Source organism: Microcebus murinus, chromosome 14 (genome assembly GCF_040939455.1).
Source record: "Microcebus murinus isolate Inina chromosome 14, M.murinus_Inina_mat1.0, whole genome shotgun sequence".
Classification (NCBI taxonomy): Eukaryota; Metazoa; Chordata; class Mammalia; order Primates; family Cheirogaleidae; genus Microcebus; species Microcebus murinus.
Genome location: NC_134117.1, coordinates 67,527,988 through 67,551,825, shown reverse-complemented (window position 1 = coordinate 67,551,825; position 23,838 = coordinate 67,527,988). Strand labels below are relative to the sequence as shown.

General features: G+C 39.4%; 1 protein-coding gene across 4 annotated transcripts in view; it reads left to right on the top strand.

Moving 5' to 3' along the window:
* WAPL (WAPL cohesin release factor) overlaps positions 1-23,838 on the top strand; it is an 84,791-nt gene that overhangs the window by 5,554 nt on the left and 55,399 nt on the right. For 3 of the 4 annotated variants that reach the window (XM_076010193.1, XM_076010192.1, XM_076010194.1), the window contains exons 3-4: positions 17,372-18,415; positions 22,416-22,534. In XM_076010193.1, the coding sequence (XP_075866308.1) occupies positions 17,372-18,415; positions 22,416-22,534 (1,163 nt within the window). The remainder of the gene's footprint in view (positions 1-17,371; positions 18,416-22,415; positions 22,535-23,838) is intronic. The other variant, XM_076010195.1, reaches the window with a different exon arrangement.

Here is a 23,838-nt window from a genome sequence, read left to right as displayed (position 1 = left end):
AATTTTCATGAAAAAGAACAGCATAAAACTGTTTCCAGGTCAGCTCCTAAAAATGTATTATAATCATAGGACTTTTGAGTTAAAATTAATTTAATTTTTTTTTTTTTTTTGAGACAGAGTCTCACACTGTTGCCCAGGCTAGAGTGCCCTGACATCAGCCTAGCTCACAGCAACCTCAAACTCCTGGGGTCAAGCAATCTTCCTGCCTCAGTCTCCTGAGTAGCTGGGGCTACAGGCATGCACCATCATGCCCAGCTAATTTTTTTCTATATATATATTTTTAGTTGGCCAGCTAATTTCTTTCTACTTTTTTTTTTTTTTAGTCTCGCTCTTGGTCAGGCTGGCCTCGAACTCCTGAGCTCAATCGATGCCTGCCTCGGCCTCCCAGAGTGCTAAGATTACAGGCGTGAGCCACCGCACCCGGCTGAGTTAAAATGAATTTCAGCTTAGCTCTCCTCATTTTATAGATGAGGCTCACAGAGGTTAAGTGACTGTCCAAGGTCAGCTAGTGGCAGAATTGGAACAAGATTCATTTATTGATTTTCAGTGTTATTGAGCACCTACTGTTTGTCAAAACACTGTATGAGACTGGGAATGCGGTTATACTTGAGTTATCTAGTGTTTTTACTGCCATTTCTTGTTTCCAGGCAGTTAATCTACAGTGTGGGGCAAGCAGGCTGAAGGAAGGTGAAGCTGGGCAGGTGGTGGAGGTGCTCAAGGAAGGCTGATGCTGGCTTCCCTGTGTGCTGTCTTTTGGGGAATCGGGTGTCATTGGCAGGCAGAGGACTTGATAGCAGAGAGTATTAATAAGAATGAATGTTTAGGTAAGGGGGAACAGAGATGTGGAAGTTAAATATAAGCAGCAATTGCTCTTGTAGCTTTGCTGATGATATTTTTCTATATATGTCCAAATTGCTGTTGAAAGTTGGTTGGTGGGGAACTGGAAAAACAGTTTTTTGTAGAATGAGATAATAGCTTCCCAGTCTAATGTAGTCAGATTGTAGTTCTGGTACTGGTACTGTGGACTGACTGTGAATCCAAACTCCATCATCATGGGTTTGTGAGGAGAAAATGGATACCAAAATATAGATGAATAGGTGGTTCTCTCTTCCTTCACAAAGGGACCCTTAGTGAGAAGGGAATGGTGTAGCGCTATGAATATTTTTTTCCTCCTGTCCGTTGGCCACCCAGAGCTGGCAACAACCCTGACAGGGCAGTTCCCTGTAGGATAAGAAGCAAACTTTGAGGAAGTGCCTATAATTTTGCTTTTAATTTTTATTTATTTATTTATTTATTTATTTATTTATTTATTTATTTATTTATTTATACATACTCCTCTTAGTGGTAGGAGTGCATTTAATTTTCATAGCAGTTTTATCCTTTCCCTAATGTGTGCAAATTAGTTGTTCTTATGAACCATTTCTAAATTTGTATATTGGTTATATTTGTGGGAATGCTTTTGTATTTTATGACCTTTTTTTTGCCTCACTCCTTTACACTTTGGACATTTCCCTTGTGCCTAAGACTCTTGTTATGTCTGTCAGATCGTGATTGCCTTTTCTCTCTTGGAAAGCCTTGTAATTTTAGTTGAAGTTTAAAAACCCAAATCTAAGTTTTTGATAAAAGGGGTCTGTAAATCTTAAGTGGTTCCTAACTTTTTTCTTTAGGGGCCTTTCTGAGAATGATAAAGTTTTGAACTTTTTTCTTCAGATGCAAGCGCTTGTATACTTACTTGGGTCTCAGAAACCTTAGCAGTCTTTTGCAAGTCATGTTCAGACATTTTATTTAAGAACCTGTTAGCAATTTTATCAATGATTTGTTTAATGTGAACAGGTTAGGTTCCATTGTATCCTTCTGCCGTAGAATTATATCACGTCAGCGAAAAGGGCTTATCCAAGCTCAGAATCACCATATCATTTGTCTTGGCATCATGTTTTAAGTGCCTCTGTTTCTCTATAGGGAAATATATGGTAAATCCTTTCATACTTTTAAAATACTTTGTTTTTAGTACTTTTCAAAAAAATTGTGGCTCATTTGAAGAGGAAACTTAGGATGAGGTCATGATAAAAGTAATGGTTGCCATTTTCTAAACAGATGTTTGATGGATAAGGGAACTAGAAGTGAGATTATAGACTGAATAAGTACTACAGGGAAGGGCTGAGTTGCAAAAAATGTTCTAATCCTTAATTTAAACAATAGCAAGGAAATGTTTATGATGAAACTTTTTAGGTATACAAAAATAGAATGGTATAAGAACCTCATGTATTCGACACTTGTTAGTATATGGCAAATCTTGGTTTTATCTGTTTCACACTCTGCTCTCTCCACCTCCTGTCCTTTGCCCCCCCAGATTATTTTTAAAGTAAATTCAGAATTTTGATTTTCATCTGCAAACACTTCCCTATTTAATCTTTAATTTTAAAAACAAAAGATTCTGATTTCAGTTGCTATTAAAGCCATTGAGTTCTTGGCCAGATGTGCCACTTAAGAGTGACTGTTAGCAGGAGCTAAAAGTTCACCCTTCTGAGAGATCTTTTATTCTTTAAAGTTTGGAATCCAGCGTGTATTAGATATAAATGAAGGCTTCTCTTCCCCTTTATGTGAGGCTACTTCCATTTTCTGTCTTCTTGCTGTCTGCTACAGGATTTTAATCTGGACTCTAGAATAAAGTATGCAAAGACTTATATTTCTGCTTGTCACACTTTGCCAGCCAACTGGGATTCAGTCTACGTACTCTGCCAAATATTGAAATAACTACAGCATAGGCTCTTAATTTGCGTGACTAGTTTTGTAGCCAGTAAATCTTTTTCATTTACTTAAAGCTGTAATGATTATTTATGTAAGTTAGAGGGATGATTTTGTCAGGAAATTATGAACTTTGATTTAGAACTGAAAGTGATTTTTAGAAAGGGAAATGAATTGTTCTATTACTGAAAGGTTAAAGTAGGCCAAGAACTTGTGACCTGGGATGAGATTGTCATCTACTTGTTGGGTAAAGTACAGGTGATTAAGGAGGATTATTTTTAAAAACCCTGAAAGGATAATATCAGCAAGAGTTACTTGCCTTTATTTGTTGAATATATTTGTTGTATAGAATATATTTAAGTTATACCTAAAATCAGCTGCTTTTTAAGAGAAGTTGATAAGAGACTTAAGTTCCTACTTTTACATATCAGTTAATCCTTAATCACAACCCAGTAAAGCGAGCTTTATTCCCATTACATAGAGGGTAAAGCATAGTTCAGAGGTTGAATAACTTGAACTATTAAGTGAAAGCTCTGTGAAACATCCAAAGTATTCTTTTTTCATACAGTGCTTCTGTATTCTGATATGAGATTAATTTTGTCCTATTCAAAGGTATATATTTAAAAGAGACTGTTAGCATAATAAGATCAGTTTTCTCTTGATGTTGGAAATAAGTTATTTTAACAAAGGGCAAATTATAGATTCCCTCTTCTTTAAGTTATTTTCTTTTTAATAAGAATGATGGCCATACTGTTCTTTTTTTTCTTTTTCTTTTTTTTTTCTTTTTCTTTTTTTTTTTTTTTTTTTGAGACAGAGTCTCGCTTTGTTGCCCAGGCTAGAGTGAGTGCCGTGGCGTCAGCCTCGCTCACAGCAACCTCAAACTCCTGGGCTCGAGTGATCCTTCTGCCTCAGCCTCCCGAGTAGCTGGGACTACAGGCATGCGCCACCATGCCCGGCTAATTTTTTTTTTTATATATATATCAGTTGGCCAATTAATTTATTTCTATTTTATAGTAGAGACGGGGTCTCGCTCTTGCTCAGGCTGGTTTTGAACTCCTGACCTTGAGCAATCCGCCCGCCTCGGCCTCCCAAGAGCTAGGATTACAGGCGTGAGCCACAGCGCCCGGCCAATACTGTTCTTAATATTACCAAATAAAGCTGACCTTAATTTTACAGATAATATCTTCCACTTTTTAATTTTTTTTGTGTGTCTATACAAATGGAAATTAAACAATATGCATATTCTGAAATTGGCACTATAATTTTAAATAAATTCATTTTGTTTTAAAGCAGAACTTTTACCTATAGAAGATTTTCTGAGTAAAAAGGTGATCATTCTCAAGGTTTGAGCATTAATAAAAGCATGGGAAAGCACCACATGTACTCACCAGCAAATTGGTTTCACTGATCAACATCTAAGTGGACATACAGGAATAATATTTATTGGGTGTCAGGCAGGTGGGAGGGGGGAGGAGGGAATGGGTATATACATATATAATGAGTGCGATGCTCACCATCTGGGGGATGGACATGCTTGAAGCTCTGACTCAAGGGGGGAGGGGAGGACAAGGGCAATATACGTAACCTTAACATTTGTCCACCCATAATATGCTGAAATAAAAAAAATAAATAAAAGCATGGGAGACCACTAACAGGTTTCTCCTCAGATCCAGGTTGAATACCAGCTGTGGGGTAATATGTGAAAACTATAAATATAGTTGCTGCCTCTAGGAATAGAGCTGATGACTCCTACTGGTCATGATGAATAACCAGCTTTAAACACAATGACGATACATTTATTTAAGATTTTATGCTTTTCAGAGCATTTTCCACATGTATACTTTTAGAATTTAGAGCCTGATGATACTTCATGAATTTTTCTGGTCCAGCCCTTGTGCCTTTAGGAAATGGTCTTCAACTTTCGTAGACTCCTGATTGAGAGGAGAATGAATTTGTTCATAGGAAGGTCTGGGGGATATTTTGTGTGCAACCATCCAGTTATTATTTTAGTGTCTACAAACAAGATGGACTCAATTCTTGCCTTTTTCATATTCTAGTGAAGATAGAATAAAGAATAACAAATGTGCTGAAAATTTGGAAAAATACAGGGTCTGTGGCAGTGTGTATTAGGCTTATTCACCTGGTCTGGGGGTGAGGGTTTGTAGGCAAGGGTGACTTGAGACATGTTCGTGCATTGAGAAAGGATAAAAGTGGCAGAGCTTGGTAACATGAATGATGAGGAAGGAGACATCAAGAGTGATTACAGGGGCTGCATGTGGTGGTTCACACCTGTAATCCTAGCACTCTGGGAGGCCGAGGCGGGGAGGATCACTTGAGCTCAGGAGTTCAAGACCAGCCTGAGCAAGAGCAAGACCCAGACCCAATCTTAACTAAAAATAGAAAAAATTAGCTAGGCAACTGAAAATAGAAACAAAAAGATTAGCTGGGGATGGTGGCAAGTAGCGAGTGCCTGTAGTCACAGCTACTCCGGAGGCTGAGGCAGGGAGGATTGCTTGAGCCCAGGAGTTTGAGGTTGCTGTGTGCTAGGCTGATGCCATGGCACTATAGCCTAGGCAACAGAGCGAGACTCTGTCTCCAAACAGTGATTCCTAGGTATGTCACATGAGCAACTGAGCAGATGGTAATGTCACTTACTGAGATAGGGAACATTTTGAGGAGAAGTTTGAGTTTGGTTTTGGGAACATTGGATTTGAGATGTTTGTGAAATATGTTTATGTGGCAGATTTGCTGGGATGAAGCTGAGATAAGTCTTGATTAGAGATGATAAATTTAAAATTCAGTATAAAATATTATTTGAAAACAAAGGGTTAGGTCCAGTCACCTGTAATCCTGGCACTCTGGAGGCTGAGGTGGGAGGATTACTTGAGCTCAGGAATTTGAGACCAGCCTGAGTAAAAGTGAGACTCTGTCTCTACAAAAAGTAGGTGTGGTGGTTTGTGCCTCTAGTCCCAGCTACTTGGAAGTCTGAGGCAAGAGGATCACTTGAGCCCAGTGAGGTTGCAGTGAGCTATGATGACACTACTGCACTCTATCCAGGGCAACAGAGCAAGATGTCTCAAAAGAAAAGAAAATGTAGGATTAGTTGAAGTCATTAAGGAGAGTGTAGGAGGAAGAAGTATTAGGACTGTGCTGTGAAGAACTTCCAATACTAATAGCTGGAGAGAGGAGGAGGAAAAAGTACTAGTACTGTGCTGTGAAGAACTTCCAATACTAATAGCTGGAGAGAGGAGGAAGAAATGAGAATAGGAAATTAAATAGGAGCAGCTAGAGCTGCTAGAGGGAAATCAAGGAAGTGATTTATTATAGAAGCCAGCAGAAAAGTGTTACAGAAAGATCAACTGAATCAAAATGCTGCAAAGTCAACTAAAAGGACTGCAAAGCAGGCATTGGATTTGCATCTTGGATTGGAGTGGTCTCAGGACCAAATGGGGGTAGTAAGTGTTTACAACTTGTTAGAAGTTTGAAGGAGAGAAGAAAAAGGGCAGCAAGAGGGATATGAGGAGTTCTGGAAGGTTTAATGCCTGGAAGAGTCTTGAAGCATGAGATCCAAAGCATAGGAGGGAGTGGTCTTGAAAGAAGAGATGCTGTTTTTCCTAGATAGGAGGAAAGGTGGAGAAAAATGTGAGCTTAGTGGGAGGATAGAAGATAAAAGTGGTTTATGGATATAGATAAAAGATAAAGCTTTGGGCTGGTGCGGTGGCTCATGCCTGTAATCCTAGCACTCTGGGAGGCTGAGGTGGGCGGATCATTTGAGCTCAGGAGTTCGAAACCAGCCTGAGCAAGAGCGAGACCCGTCTCTACTATAAATAGAAAGAAATTAATTGGCCAACTAAAAATATAGAAAAAATCAGCTGGGCATGGTGGTGCATGCCTGTAGTCCCAGCTACTTGGGAGGCTGAGGCAGGAGGATTGCTTGAACCCAGGAGTTTGAGGTTGCTGTGAGCTAGGTTGACACCACAGCACTCTAGCCTGGGCAACAGAGTGAGACTCTGTCTCAAAAAAAAAAAAAAAAAAAAAAAGCTTTGGCTTTGCAGTGGCTCACACCTATAAATAATCCTAGCACTGTGGGAGGCCAAGGCAGGGCGGATCATTTGAGCTCAGGAGTTTGAGACCAGCCTGAGCAAGAGCTAGACCCTGTCTCTACTAAAAAAATAGAAAGAAATTAGCTGGACAACTAAAACCAAAACAACAATATATATAAATTAGCCGGCTGTGGTGGCGCATGCCTGTAGTCCCAGCTACTCGGGAGGCTGGGGCAAGAGGATCACTTGAGCCCAGGAGTTTGAGGTTGCTGTGAGCTAGGCTTATGCCTTGGCACTCTAGCCCAGGCAGCAGAGTGAGACTCTGTCTCAAAAAAAATAAATAAATAAAAAAGATAAAGCTTTTAAAGTTTTTTTCATAAAGTGACAGAAGAGGTTATTTTTGAAAGGGAGAAAGAAGGGCAGGGTAACTTGGGGGGATCAAAGGGAGCAGAAAAGGGTTCAGACAGATGTTACCTAATTTGGAAGAGCAGGCTGTAGAATTTCTGGACACTATTGAGGCCTTAGTTGAAGTTGGTGTTACTAAAAACTCATGGTTACTAATCTACCCATTGTGAGTATGGTTTTTTCCCCCACTTTTAGTAGGCTCCATATCCAGAACCTGCACAGAATATAGAATAGGATAATTAGAATTTTCCCAGTTGGCATTTTGTCAGCATGTAGAATGAAGAGATAGAGAAGGAAGAGAATTTAGGATATTGCCCAGAGAGTGATTGAGGTGATGGATTGTGGAATTTAAACAATTAAGGCAAAGCTGATGGATAGTAGAAAGGAGAGAAAGGGAGCAGTACATTTAGAGTCTTGTTAAATAAAAGTCAAGAATAGGAGTACTGGAACAAGCAAATTGGATGGTTGGTTTTTAGGCAATGGGTTATCTGATTTTAATATTTAAGAGGTGAAGCATTTTAGGACATCACAGGTTTCTAGATGAAACTGAAAACTGGTATAGGAGGTGGAATGTGGGTGGGAGAAGATTATTGATGATGAGATAAGGTTAAACAACTGGGAGGTCAGAGGGTTGGAATTAGTATGATAGCAAAGCTGGTGAATAGATTATAAATCTAGTGTAAAATCCTTAAATAAATGAAGGGTGAATAAGAGGTTGTTGGATGATAGATATTAGGAAGATGGTAACTAGCTAGATGGGATAAGCCACAAAATAAGGGGCTTTTATAATAGGGTGGAGGAATAATCTTGAGTCAGCATGCCAATGACCCCAAACCATCCTACTCTGAGATGGCAGGAAGGGCTGCAGAAGAGGCACCTTTCGTCAAGTGTCAGCTAGGACAGGGAAGTAGTAGAGAGAATGAACCCAAAGTATATGCATGTTGGAGTATGCTGATGACTGAGACCTCGGTACTCATGTGGATGGTGATAGTGGGTTGGATTAAGAGGTGAGAAAGAAGTACAGATGTGTTGTGAGAATTAGAGTATAGGAGAATGTAGTTGACAAGCTGTGTTTATATTTTGGGTCATGACCCAGAGAAGCAGATGAGAGTCATGGCTTTGGCACCACATTTTCCTGAAGTTGTGGTTATAAACCTTTTTTGTTCACACATCACCTAAGAAGTTTCAAAAACTGTCTCCCATTTCATGCATTTTACCCTCTGTCATGTATATTTAAAGTTCATGGTTATATCAGTCATGGTCCCAACTGGAAACAAGTGGCATGCCCAAATTAGAATGATACGAGGATTTACTTATTAAACGGGCTGTTTACAAAGGTGTGGGATGAATGTAGGAAAACCACAAGGGCTGGTGCCCTAGCTCTGTTATCATCCAGGCCCAAAGGGCAAGGGATTACCTCAGCTGTGCAGGGGATGTCACCTTAAGAGGAGCAGTGTCCTTTTGTTGAGGAGCCTGTAGGGATAAAATACTGGAGCCTAACTCTCCTCCTTTTCTTTGTCCTGCTGGGGAACTCCTGGGTAGAACCCAATGGAAGCCTGAGAGTAAGGAAACCTTTTGATACAGATCAGCTTCGTGGGGCTGAGGTCAAGGTGGAGAGAGGATCTGGAAGGACAAATGGAAGATATCTGGTACAATATCTGAGGAAAAACATTGTAAGGTTCTATTAGAATGTCTGCAGTTAGGTAATCACTGCAACACCCTTGAGATGTAGACTGTTTCTGTCACCATCACCTTTTTGTTCTCTTGTGCTTCTTCACGGACAGTCCCTTCTTTCCACTTCTAACTCCTGGCTTCCTCTGATCTATTTTCTGTCCCTGTAGTTTTGTCTTTTCATAATGTCATATACATGGGATCACACAGTGTGTAGGCTTTTAAAATCTAGTTTCTTTCATTTAGCATAATGCTTTTAAGAGTATAACATGCTTTTTGCATGTCAGCAGTCCATTCCTTTTCATTGCTGAGTAGTAGTTCATTGTATGTATGTACCATGATCCATTTACTGATTGAAGGCCATTTGGGTTGTTTCCAGTTTTTGGCAACTGTGAATGAAGCCGCTATTATAAACCTTCACATTTAGGTATTTGTGTAGACATATATCATCATTTCTCTTGAATAAATACCTAGGTATGGGATTGCTGATCATGAAAATACTCATCTTAAATTTAAATACTTGCAGAGGATATAATTTCCTGTAGATATTGACATTTTAAAATAAAACATGCAGGCCGGGCGCGGTGGTTCATGCCTGTAATCCTAGTACTCTGGGAGGCCGAGGCGGGCAGATTGCTCGAGGTCAGGAGTTCGAGACCAGCCTGAGCAAGAGCGAGACCCCGTCTCTACTATAAATAGAAATTAATTGGCCAACTAATATATATAGAAAAAACTAGCCGGGCATGGTGGCGCATGCCTGTAGTCCCAGCTACTTGGGAGGCTGAGGCAGGAGGATCCCTTGAGCCCAGGAGTTTGAGGTTGCTGTGAGCTAGGCTGACGCCATGGCACTCACTCTAGCCATGGGCAACAAAACGGGACTCTGTCTCAAAAAAAAAAAAAACAACAAACATGCAATTTTGGTATCAGCAATTTCTTTTAACTTTTATATTGTAAACTACAACGGACACAGAGCACCACACAAAACATGTCTAGCTTAGTGAATTGTTATAAGAGCAGCACTCCCGTAACCACCATCTAGGTTATGAAATAGAACTGTGCCGGCCAATTCAGAAGCTCTTGCATGCATCCTTTCCCCCTTCCTCACCCTCAAAGTAGCTGCTGTTCTGTCTTTAGTCATAATTACTTTCTTGCTTACAAATGCCATAATTACTTGCTATTCACTTTCATACATTAAAAAAAATACAATAACAAGCTCTTCATTAGTAGCCAGAAAATTTACAACACTCCTTTTTATTTTTGAAATTGTATTTCTATCCAACTTCCCCTTTAGGATTTTATTCTAATGAGTATAGACTTTGTTTAGTCTTTAGTGGCCATCCTTTTCATAATTCTTGGCATGAAAATATGTATATGCATTTAGATTTAAACTCTTAAGAATTTTCTGTCATGATAATGCTCTAAACTATTTAAAAAATTATTTGGGCCTACATTGTGACCACAATTATTAGTGCATAATTGATCAAGCAATATGAATGCAATACATATTAAAGGATAAAATTTATTGGAAATGTACCTTTTAAGAGATGATGGGGGTTTTCAATTAGTTTATGTATATGTAAATAAATATTATTGCTAGAATTAGAAAAAGTCTTGGAACAAAGGTTTTGTCATCAGTTCTATTCTTCTTATTATTTTTGGAGACAGAGTCTCACTGTGTTGCCCAGGCTAGAGTGCCGTGGCGTCAACCTAGCTCACAGCAACCTCAAACTCTTGGGCTTAAGCGATCCTCCTGCCTCAGCCTCCCAAGTAGCCGGGACTACAGGCATGCACCGCCATGCCCAGCTAATTTTTTCTATATATTTTTAGTTGGCCAATTAATTTCTTTCTATTTTTTTAGTAGAGACAGGGTCTCGCTCTTGCTCAGGTTGGTTTTGAACTCCTGACAGGGTCTCGCTCTTGCTCAGGCTGGTTTTGAACTCTTGACCTTGAGCGATCTACCCGCCTCGGCCTCCCAGAGTGCTAGGATTACAGGCATGAGCCACCTCGCCCGGCCTATTCTTATTTTTTAATACTTGTAACTATTGAGAAATCATAAATTGACAATAAGAATGGAAAGAGGAGTTTTGTTATAGCAGTTCCTTTCTTTTTTTTTTTTTTTGAGACGAAGTCTTGCTCTGTTGGCCCCTGGCTACAGTGCAGTGGCGTGATCAGAACTCACTGCAACCTCAAATTCCTGGCCTCAAGCGATTCTCCTGCCTCAGCCTCCTAAGTAGCTGGGACCACAGGCATTTCCCCCCCCCCATGCCTGCCTAATTTTTCTATTTTTGGTAAAGATGGGGTCTTACCCTTACTCAGGCTGGTCTCAGAAATCTCAAGTGATCCTCCTGCCTTGGCCTCCCAGAGTGCTAGCAGTTTTTATTTGAATTCTTAAGTGCCACAAATCATGAGGTAATACAAAATTAGTTTTAATAATGAACCAGTTTATTGGGTCTTTTCAATTTTGTGGAAAGCAATTAATGAAAACCACCTGTCATGAAAGGATTTGTTAATCGGACATGAGTTACTTTATTATGAAGCACAGAAACCAGCAATCTGTCGCATTCTTTCTTTATAGGTCATGCCCGGGTTGTAGAAATGTACCATAATAAGATTAGGGATAGGTGAGTGATATGGCATTATTTGTAATATAAGAGTGATTGATCCCAGGTGTGTTGGCAAATCAGGTTTTGGACCACAATACATGTGGAGATTGGGGATGTAGAAATGAATTTCCTTAAAATATAATTATACATATATGTTTTGGAAGATGTATGTGTACCTCCAGGGGTATGTGTATCTAGTTTTTTTTTTTTCTTTCATAAGAGACAGAGTCTTGCTGTGTTGCCCTGGCTGGCCTCTTGGGCTCAGGCACACCTCCTGTCTCAAACTCCTGAGTAGCTGGGACTAAAGGCATGCATCACTGGGCACCACCATGCCCTGCATATGTGTATCTAGTTTTGAAGCGTTAATTCCCACCTGGAAGGGAGGCCCAAGGCCCACTGGTTGAGGAGTGGCTGGGATGTGTGTTGTATTTCCTGTTTTCCTACTGCTGCAAGTGTAGGAGAGAGGTGAGGTGGTTTCAGCTGGAAACCATAGAGCAAACAAGCAACCTCCCTGTGCCTATAAGCTGTGGCAGTTGTCAGTGAGGCTCTCCATGGGCTGTGTTGATGTGGGTGAGGGGAGGTTATATTAACTTGGCCTGTTGTGTGTAGTGGGCCCAGCTAAGTAGTATTTTTGAAATTGTTTGTAGTTTACTGTTTTTATCTTTAAAATTGCATGTAAATCTTGTGTTTTATAGGTATGCTTTATGAAATATAAAAGTATTTTAGATCACCAGTTGAAATGCTTAAGTATTTAAAAGTTTTATTTTCAAATCTTGTTTTAATTTTTTAAAAAATTATTTTTCTTCTTCTTCTTTTTTTTTTTGAGACAGAGTCTCACTTTGTTTCCCAGGCTAAAGTGAGTGCCATGGCGTCAGCCTAGCTCACAGCAACCTCAAACTCCTGGGCTCAAGCAATCTTGCTGCCTCAGCCTCCCGAGTAGCTGGGACTACAGGCATGCGCCACCACGCCCGGCTAACTTTTTCTATATATATTAGTTGGTCAATTAATTTCTTTCTATTTATAGTAGAGACGGGGTCTCGCTCTTGCTCAGGCTGGTTTCGAACTCCTGACCTCGAGCAATTGCCCGCCTCGGCCTCCCAGAGTGCTAGGATTACAGGTGTGAGCCACTGCGCCCGGCCTTCTTCTTCTTTTTTTTTTTTTTTTTGAGACAGAGTCTTATTCTGTTGCTCTGGGTAGAGTGCCATGGCATCAGCCTAGGTCACAGCAACCTCAAACTCCTGGGCTCAAGCAATCCTTCTGCCTCAGCCTCCCAAGTAGCTGGGACTACAGGCATGTGCCACCATGCCTGGCTAATATTTCTATTTTTAGTAGAGAACAGGATCTTACTCTTGCTCAGGCTTGCTTAGGCTGATCTCAGACTCCTGAGCTCAAGTGATCCTCCAGTCGCCGGAGTGCTAGGATTACAGATATGAGCCACCGTGCCTGGCCACTTGCCAAATTTTCATATATTCAATTACAGCCTTAGCCCCATGCTTCTCAAATTCTAAGTTCCATGTAGTCTTCTTCATTAGCATGGTACCTCATATACAAAAGATTGAGTACTAATCTAGTGTTTCTAAAATCTAAAAAGACATTTAATAAGTATCGGATTGCAGATGGTGCTGAGTTCTAAGTGTTGTACTGAGAGCTTTCTGCACATCCAGTCGTCATCCTGTAGCTTGAGTAAGAACAGTAAGCCCTAGAATGTGGCTTTGGATTCCTTGCTTGAAGCTGTAGTATATAGGACATGAGAGAGTATTGATGAATTTACAGGTTAAGATTTCAGTAAGAAGAGTTTTATTAAAAGACTTGTTAAAAATATGTCCTGTATTGTGACAAATTTGTAATAACTACAATAATTTGCATTCAAGTGATGATCTATAACCTGCAAAATATCCTTACATATATTACCTTTTTCTCTCTTCAACCTGCCCTTGAGGCAAATTTTATCTAATTTTTTTTCAGGTGAGAATGTCTGAACTGTTGTATTGTTTTTTTTTTTTTACCCAGATGTTTTTTGGCATGAACTACTATTTTTTTTTTTTTAGAGACAGAGTAGAGTACAGTGGTGTCATCACACACAGTGCACATCATACACATGCAACCTCAAACTCCTGGGCTCAAGCGATCCACCTGCCTCAGCCTCCTGAATAGCTGGGACTACAGGCTTGCACTTTGACGCCTGGCTAATTTTTCTATTTTTAGTAGAGATGTGGACTCACTCTTGCTCTGGCTGGTCTCTTGAGCTCAAGTGATCCTCCTGCCTTGGCCTCCTAGAGTGTTTGGAAGATTGAGCCACTGCCCTGCCTGGCATGAACTTAAGGTGACTTGCCCCACTAGGTGATTTTAGCCAGGAAGTGACAGAGTTGGGACTCAGTCCATTTAACTGTTAGTTTTGCTGAAAATATGTTTCTTTTATATAGCCGGTTTATAAAAGCAGAATAAATACTTAGCTTCTCTGTAAGAAAAGAAAAACTCATCTTTGCTTTTCTCTTTTTTCTTTTTTCTCTTTATGTACTTGATGTTTTGAGATGTTAAGTGATTTTATCTGACAGAAAAAACTGGGTGGTTGAATGTAGTTGGTATTTTGCATTTTAGGATAAGATAGCCCTTGCTCTTTTCTGAGAGCATAGTTAAGAATTTTTGTTGGGCCCCGGGCGTGGTGGCTCACACCCGTAATCCTAACACTTTGGGAGGCCAAGGTGGGAGGATTGCTTGAGCTCAGGAGTTCGAGACCAGCCTGAGCAAGAGTGAGACCCCCGTCTCTACTATAAATAGAAAGAACTTAGCCAAACAATTAAAAATAGAAAAAATTAGCCGGGTGCCGTGGCGCAGGCCTATATTCCCAGCTACTTGGGAGGCTGAGGTAAGAGGATAGATAGCTTGAGCCCAGGAGTTTAAGGTTGTTGTGAACTAGGCTGATGCCGCGGCACTCTAGTGTAGGCAACGGAGTGAGACTCTATCTCCAAAAACAAAAACAAAAAAAATTTTTTTTGTTAGGAAGTTAAATTATGGAAGACTATAGAAAATTTATTTTATATATTAAAATGTTGCTATGGAGAACTTGAGTGTTTTTTCTTACGTAGAACTCTTTATTGATTAAATTAGATTTTAGCTTATGTACTATGTTCGTAAGTTAAAAAAAATATGTACTTCAATAATTCACCTGTAGGATTGTTTATGTTATATAGTTGAATACATGGATAGATCATGTTTGCTAATGACACAACTCCTTCAGTGAGAATACTTTCTATAGGGCTCTTTATTATTCTTTGTACTTAAAATGAATTTATAGGTAGGGCGTGGTGGCTAATGCCTGTAAACCTGTAATCCCAGCATTATGGGAGGCCGAGGCGGGCAGATCACTCAAGGTCAGGAGTTTGAAACCAGCCTGAGCAAGAGCAAGACCCCTTCTCTACTAAAAATAGAAAGAAAATAATTGGCCAACTAAAAATATATAGCAAAAATTAGCCGGGCATGGTGGCACATGCCTGTAGTCCCAGCTACTTGGGAGGCTGAGGCAGAGGCAGAAGGATTGCTTGAGCTCAGGAATTTGAGGTTGCTGTGAGCTAGGCTTATGCCATGGCACTCTAGCCCGGGCAACAGAGTGAGACTCTGTCTCAAAAAAAAAAAAATGAATTTATAAGAGAAAGCTCTTAGAAGTTAGATTCTTATCACATGAGAGGTAACCTGTTGATGAAGATAATGACTGTTGAAATGCACAAACACAACACACTCAGATTTTAGGGGAAATGGGGGTAATAAAACTTGGCAGTAGTAAATTTTAAAACCATAGATAATAAAGTTTATATTGTTTTCATAAACTTTTTTAGTCAGAATGAGGTTTATTACATGAATTTATTAGAAACAGTCTAAATAAATTTTGTGATATTAAGACGGTGGTATGCTTTACAACTGTAAAAATAATTTAGTTGAACATTTAGTGATGTCTCATAGACCTTTATGTATCATCCCAAGCATTTATTAAGCATTTCCATAGGTATTTATTTCCAGTAATTCATTCCGTAACACTGTCAAGTAGACTAGATTAGTCTTATGAAACATGAAGAAACTCTTAGGAAAACTTACAAAATTAAGGAGTCTTGCCTTAGATCTGCAGGGGTAGTTTAACCAGGGCAATACAAGTGTCCAGGCTCAGCTACCAGTGCTCTTTCTAATTGCTACAAAGTAGTAGTATTATTTCTTAAGGTTTGTTTTTATAATTGATTTTGCTTATACCCCTTTTAAAGTGTTAAATATCAAAGTCACCTTTTAATTTTTAGCTTTCCAGCATCTTATGATTAGTGGTTGGTGCAAATATGAAAACTATAGTTCTTTGCTTTTAGCTGGGAAATATCTATGAATAAATCAGGTAAATTTTGTTTATAAATGTACTTACCTTCCAGATTCCAAAGATAAGTAATACAAATCTTAACAGTTAAATTATATTTCAACCATTGAGTAGCATTAATAACTGTACAGTAATTAGTCCATGTAAAAGCATTCCTCTTCCCTGTATTTGATGATTTGTCAGTTGAGATATGTAAATAGCACAGGGGTCCTCAAACTTTAAGTGGGGCCAGTTCACTGTCCCTCAGACTGTTAGAGAGTGTGCATTGTGGGCCCGGGGCAAGTTGGCTACTAAGCAGGACAGGCTGTGGCAAAAATACCTGGCGGGCCGAATAAATGTACTAGACGGCGGCATGTGGCTCACGGCCGGCCATAATTTGAGGATGCCTGAAACAGCATTTCTTGAATGTGGACGCTTTTTTAAAAAGTCATTTACTGTTTGGCATATAGTGAACATTTTGCCAGTGTTTTTCTGTCAGTATGTGTTGAGGGATTTAATCATAATACCAGTTTGAATGATACTTCCATCCTTTATTTGGAAAGTTAAAAAAGTTTCTGATAAAATTAAAGGCAACAAAAATGAATTGCCCCAGTAAAAAATGAATAGGCAGATTAAGGTTTACTTCTGGCTAATAAGCTTAAATATCCACTGTAGTCACTTAGCTACTAGAACTACTGTTAAAAATTCCTTGAGGTTATTTGGCTTTTAGGATTAGAAAAAAGAACAGAAATAGCTAGAGAAATCTGATCTGTGGGCAGGTTTCTAGATAGAACTAGTATGCCTTATGGGCAGCTTTACCCCGGATAAATACAATCACTGCTGGAAGTTTTTCATTAATTGTGTTTCTACTAAATAATTTTAGTAGAATAACTTAGTTCTACTTTAGTAGAATAATTTTACTAAATAACTAAATGTTTACTGTTCTACTAAATAATTTCTTTTTTTAAGAGATGGAATCTTGCTCCGTCACCCAGGCTGCAGTGCAGTGGCATGATCATAGTTCACTGTAGCCTCAAATTCCTGGGCTCAGGCAATCCTTCCACCTCAGTCTCCTGAGTAACTGGAGACCATCCACCATGCCCAGCTAATTTTTAATTTTTTTTTTTTCTCCCAGAGACACGGTCTCTCTCTATTGCCCGGGCTGGTTTCAAGTTATCCTCCTGCCTTGGCTTCCCAAAGTCCTGGGATTACAAGTGTCAGCCATTATATCTGGCCTTAATTTTTAATTTAAGCATCTTTATATGAAAAGTCCATAATACCCCTGAGAAGGTTGGGCTAAGTCATTTGCATGTCATTCTGAATTGATTCAATTCTTTTGAGGAGTTGAGGGTGACAGTTACAAGGAACTTAGATGCCTGGAGAAAGGTCACACCAGAAGACATGAGAGCTATATCCTGAAAGGGTAGGACAAGAAATGTCTGATGTGTAAACATTAATTTATTGTAATTATTTCAAGATTAATCGATTATATATTAATTAGCCAAGTGTCACTGTTATTTGTTAACTTTATGTTGTTACCACTCATGTTTTTATCCTTTCATTTATTTTTATAGAGAAGATGGAGAATTTCCGTGAAGAACATGAAAAGAATAGTCACCACATTCACAAAAATGCTGAAGACAGTGCTAAGAAACCCAGTGCAGAAACTGCAGAGGCTTCTGGATATAAAGCTGATGAAATCAAGGAAACAAATGACACTTGGAACTCCCAGTTTAGGAAAAGGTCTGAATCTCCATCAGAAATACCTCCAATCAAGGGATCTGTCAGAACTGGTTTGTATGAATGGGATAATGATTTTGAAGATATCAGATCAGAAGATTGTATTTTAAGTTTGGATAGTGATTCCCTTTTGGAGATGAAGGATGAGGATTTTAAAAATCGATTGGAAAATCTAAATGAAGCCATTGAGGAAGACATTGTGCAAAGTGTTCTTAGGCCAAGCAACTGTAGGACGTACTGTAGGGCCAATAAAGCAAAATCCTCACAAGGAGCATCAAATTTTGATAAGCTAATGGATGGTACCAGTCAGGCCTTAGCCAAAGCAAACAGTGAATCAAGTAAAGATGGCCTGAATCAGGCAAAGAAAGGCGGTGTAAGTTGTGGGACCAGTTTTAGAGGGACGGTTGGACGGACTAGAGATTACACTGTTTTACATCCATCATGCTTGTCAGTTTGTAACGTTACCATACAGGATACTATGGAACGCAGCATGGATGAGTTCACTGCAGCCACTCCTGCAGATTTGGGAGAAGCTGGTCGTCTCAGAAAAAAGGCAGATATTGCAACTTCTAAGACCACTACTAGATTTCGACCTAGTAATACTAAATCCAAAAAGGATGTTAAACTTGAATTTTTTGGTTTTGAAGATCATGATGAGACAGGAGGTGACGAAGGAGGTTCTGGAAGTTCTAATTACAAAATTAAATATTTTGGCTTTGATGATCTCAGTGAAAGTGAAGATGATGAAGATGATGACTGTCAAGTGGAAAGAAAGACAAACAAAAAAAGAACTAAAACAGCGCCATCACCCTCCTTACAGCCTCTCCCAGAAAGCAATGATAATTCCCAGGACAGTCAGTCTAGTACTAATAATGCAGGTAAGAATTTTTTTAAATTACACTAAGTACAGTAATCCCCCTTATCTACAGTTTTTCTTTCCATGGTTTCAGTTACCCCTAGTCAACTACAGTCTGAAAATGGGTGAGTACAATACAGTAAGATTGAGAGAGACCATGCTATACATAACTTTTATTATGTTATATTGTTATAATTATTGTATTTTATTCTTAGTTATTGTTGTTAATCTCTTACTGTGCCTAATTGATATACTGTCTGTGGTTTCAGTCATCCACTAGGAGTCTTAGAATGTGTCCCCTGAGAATAAAGTGGGGTGGGGTACTACTGTAAATGTGTTTTTCAGGCTTAAATCAACAGCTACTTAGTTTCTTCCTAGATACTAATTTTAGCTTGCTATATTTAGTTTTAATAAAGTACCTATTTAGAACCACAAATTACCTTATTCAAAGGTACATAATTTTAGATATTAATGATCAGGTTTCAAGTTGTATGGAACCAGTTTATAGATTAGAGTCTTTATATTTGTGTTTTAATTCAGCCATTAGCACTTGAAAATTTTAAAGTGTATGTAGGGCAGGGATACCAAACATCTTGATATTTGAAAATGTAAATGCTGAGGAGACATAAGGATAGGAAATGGGGTCTTGCTTTTTGCTTTTGCTCAGGCTGGTTTCGAACTCCGAAGCTCAAACGATCTGCTCCACCTTGGCCTCCCAGAGTGCTAGGATTGCAGGCGTGAGCCACCATGCCTGGCCTATTTATTCACTGTTTTGTTTTGTTTTGAGACAGAGTCTCACTTTGTTGCCCAGGCTAGAGTGAGTGCTGTGGTGTCAGCCCAGCTCACAGCAACCTCAAACTCCTGGGCCATCCCGATTAGCTGGGACTACAGGCATGCACCACCATGCCCGGCTAATTTTTTCTATATATATTAGTTGGCTAATTAATTTCTTTCTCTTTATAGTAGAGATGGGGTCTTGCTCTTGCTTAGGCTGGTTTGGAACTCCTGACCTCTAGCAATCCGCCCTACTCCTCCTCGGCCTCCTAGAGTGCTAGGATTTCAAGCGTGAGCCACCTTGCTGGCCTATTTATTCACTCTTAACTGTGAAAATTTAATTTGTCTCAAGATAGTAGACCCAGTAATGACTAGAGGTCCTCAAGGAGTTCAGTCTCCACCATGAGAGACAAACAAAAGAAACAGGTTAGCTCAGCTGTAATTAAGTCATTACCTGACAAGGGCTTTGTGAAGTGGATTGATTGTCTAGTGAGGGAGAATATGTGAAAGCCTCTGGATACAGAGTTTCTTAACCAAATACAGTTTTTTTTTTTTTTTTTTTTTTTTTTGAGACAGAGTCTCGCTTGTTGCCCAGGCTATAGTTAGTGCCGTGGCGTCAGCTTAGCTCACAGCAACCTCAAACTCCTGGGCTCAAGTAATCCTTCTGCCTCAGCCTCCCGAGTAGCTGGGACTACAGGCATGTGCCACCATGCCCGGCTAATTTTTATATATATATATATATTAGTTGGCCAATTAATTTCTTTCTATTTATAGTAGAGACGGGGTCTCGCTCTTGGCTCAGGCTGGTTTCAAACTCTTGACCTTGAGCAATCTGCCCGCCTCGGCCTCCCAGAGTGCTAGGATTACAGGCGTGAGCCACCGTGCCCGGCCTCCAAATACAGTTTTTATAGATCAGTTTACATGTTAAATAAAGCTTTTGTCCTGGTAGGGCCATAGAAGAAGTGTCATTATGGTGAATTAGAATTATAATAGTATTCTTAAATATAGAATCTCTTGTAGAGTACAAGTCATACCTGAGACTACCTACCATTTTTTCCATATTTGGCCTAAAAATAACCTTACTGTATTAGAATCATTAGAATGATTCGTATCTTCAAAACTAGAATTATATAGGAGTAGCCCTTAGGAGTTCAAGGGGCTTAACCCCTACTCCCTGCTGCCAAAACAAAAACAAAAAAGGGTATTGTCAGTATTCATATAATGTCATCTTGAATCCTTTCTGAAGAATGGAAGTTTGTAGCACCCTTACTAGTCTTGAGATCTCGCTGGGCAGAAAGCTTTATAGTTGCTTTCTTAGGAGAATAAGTTACAGTGTACAATAACTGAGCTCTTGTCCTGCTGCAGTTTACTTGGCTGTTATACTAACCTGGATAGCAGGTTATCTTAATCTGCACTTGAAAAATCTGTGGCTGAAATCCACATCTTGGAGTAATGAAACCTTTTAAACTTTAAAATGTGAAATTAGGCTCCCTTTCAGAAACTTGAAGTAGATACTAAATGACATTTGAATATTAGAGACCAATTTAGTTGATATACCCAAAGTTGAAATTTGAGTCTATATTTAATCTGTGAAATTTTTTTTTTTTTTTGAGACAGAGTCTCGCTTTGTTGCCCAGGCTAGAGTGAGTGCCGTGGCGTCAGCCTAGCTCACAGCAACCTCAAACTCCTGGGCTCGAGTGATCCTTCTGCCTCAGCCTCCCGGGTAGCTGGGACTACAGGCATACGCCACCATGCCCGGCTAATTTTTTTTTTTTTTATATATATATATATCAGTTGGCCAATTAATTTCTTTCTATTTATAGTAGAGACGGGGTCTCGCTCTTGCTCAGGTTGGTTTTTTTTTTTTTTTTTTTTTTTTCTGAGACAGAGTCTCCCTTTGTTGCCCGGGCTAGAGTGAGTGCCGTGGCGTCAGCCTAGCTCACAGCAACCTCAATCTCCTGGGCTCGAGTGATCCTTCTGCCTCAGCCTCCCGGGTAGCTGGGACTACAGGCATGCGCCACCATGCCCGGCTAATTTTTTATATATATATCAGTTGGCCAATTAATTCTTTTCTATTTATAGTAGAGACGGGGTCTCGCTCAGGCTGGTTTTGAACTCCTGACCTTGAGCAATCCGCCCGCCTCGGCCTCCCAAGAGCTAGGATTACAGGCGTGAGCCACAGCGCCCGGCCTAATCTGTGAAATATTAACATGTGTGAAACAGCAAATATTTTTAAGGCTTGGGATAGAGAAAAGTCTGCCTATTTTTCTTTTTTTTTTTGTTTAGGTTAGAAAAAAATAAATATTTTGAACCATTTAGGAAGTAATCTAATTCTTTGGTTAGTTTGGAAGGCAGCTATGCTCACCACTATACCACCAACGCCTTCTCTTTGGTTAGTTTGTATAAAGACCCACAAATTGATGAACTATGTTATATTAGGCCATTTTGTATCTATCCTCTTTTTTTTTTTGTTTTAATGTGGCCTTGGTAATAAATGCAAGCAAGCATTTTTTTTTTTGGAGATGGTCTCCCTCTGTCGCCCTGGCTACAGTGCAGTGGTGTCATCATAGCTTACTGCAAACTCAGACTGCTGGGCTCAAACCATCCTTCTGCCTCAGCCTCCCTAGTAGCTGGGACTATAGGTGGGCACCACCATGCTGGCTAATTTTTTCTATTTTTGGTAGAGATGGGGTCCTGTTTTTGCTCAATCTGGTCTCCAACTCCTGAGCTCAAGTGATCCTCCTGCCTTGGCCTCCCAGAGTAGTAGGATGACAGGCGTGAGCCACTGCGCCTTGCCAAGCAAGCATTCTTTGAAGGCCAAAAAAATTCAGTGGATTTAAAGTCCAGAAAAATGTTAAAGGTAGATACCACCTGATGGTGTGTGTGTGTGTGTGTGTGTGTGTGTGTGTGTGTGTGTAAACTAGTCCACACCAGTGTCAGTATTCACAGATTTCCAGAGGTTACATGACCTGTGAATTAAGAAAATTATTTTGGAAAAGATTTGATTTTGTCATTTACACAAAGTAAGCCTAGAGCGCATACACAACAACCAGGTTTCTCTTACAGGAAGAGACAAGCAGGGAGTAAGGGGAGAATGAAACTTTTTTTAGGAGTATTTTGTTAACTCTGTGGTGCTTTTATTCCATTAACCTTTTCTCCCCAGAATGTCAAAAAAAAAAATCTTCATAGATTGTCTGGTAGATGATTTGGAATGTTAGTAAGCTAGTTAGTTTTGATTACCATTTCAGAAAACTTGGATTTTACAGAGGACTTGCCTGGTGTGCCTGAAAGTGTGAAGAAGCCCGTAAATAAACAAGGAGATAAATCAAAGGAAAATACCAGAAAGATTTTTAGTGGCCCCAAACGGGTAAGTAAAGTACTACCAGTGGTTTTTATTATTGGAGAGCTCAACTGTTAACTTTTTATTTGAAAGTTACTAATAAGCATCATAGCAAATGTCTTTCAAAGGATACATGTAAGTCATTTTTTCAAACATTATAACCATTTTTTAAAATTTGTGGTAAAATATGATATTTATTATTTTAATCATTCTCAAGTGTGCAAGTCAGTAGCACTAAATACTTTCAGTGTTTTATAACTATCACCATTATCTATGCCCAAAATCTTTTCATCATCTCCAATAAAAACTTTGTACTCTTTAACTTATAAATCCCTTTTCTCCCTCCCTCACCTCTAGTAACCACTATTCTACTTTCTGTTTCTATGCATGTGCCTATTTTACATACCTTATATAAATAGAATAATATGTCCTTCTGTGTCTGGCTTATTTCTCTAAGATAATGTTTCTAAGAAAGGTTCATCCATATTTTATTGCTTTTTATGGCTGAATAATATTCCATTGTGTGACACACACACACACACATACATACATGTACATGCACATTTAGCACATTTTGTTCCTCTTGATAGATGCTTGGATTTTTTTTCTCCTTCTGGCTATTGTGAATACTGCTGCTAATGAACATTGGTGGACTTATATATGTGTTGGTGTCACTGCTTTTGATTCTTTGGATATATACGTAGGAATGGATTTCCTAGGTCATATTATAGGTCTAGAACTTTTTGGGGAACAGCCAAACTGTTTTCCACAGTGGCTGTATCATATTACATTCCTACTAGCAATGCACAAGGGCTCTAATTTCTCCATATCTTCACTAGTAATATTTTCTGGTTTTTTGATAATAGCTATCGTAATGCACATGAAGTGGTATCTCATCATGGTTTGATTTCCATTTCGCTAATGATTAATGATACTGAGCATCTTTTCATGTGCTTATTGGCTATTGTATATTGTCTTTGGAAAAATGTCTATTTAAATACTTTGCTCTTTTTTTTTTTGGACGGAGTCTCACTCTGTTGCCCCGGCTAGAGTGCCATGGCGTCAGCCTAGCTCATAGCAACCTCAAACTCCTGGGCTCAAGCGATCCTCCTGCCTCAGCCTCCCAAGTACCTGGGACTACAGGCATGTAGCACTATGCCCGGCTACTTTTTCTATATATTTTTAGTTGTCCAGTTAATTTCTTTCTATTTTTTAGTAGAGATGGGGTCTTGCTCTTGCTCAGGCTAGTTTCAAACTCCTGACCTTGAGCGATCCTCCCGCTCACGGCCTCCCAGAATGCTAGGATTATAAACGTGAGCCACTGTGCCTGG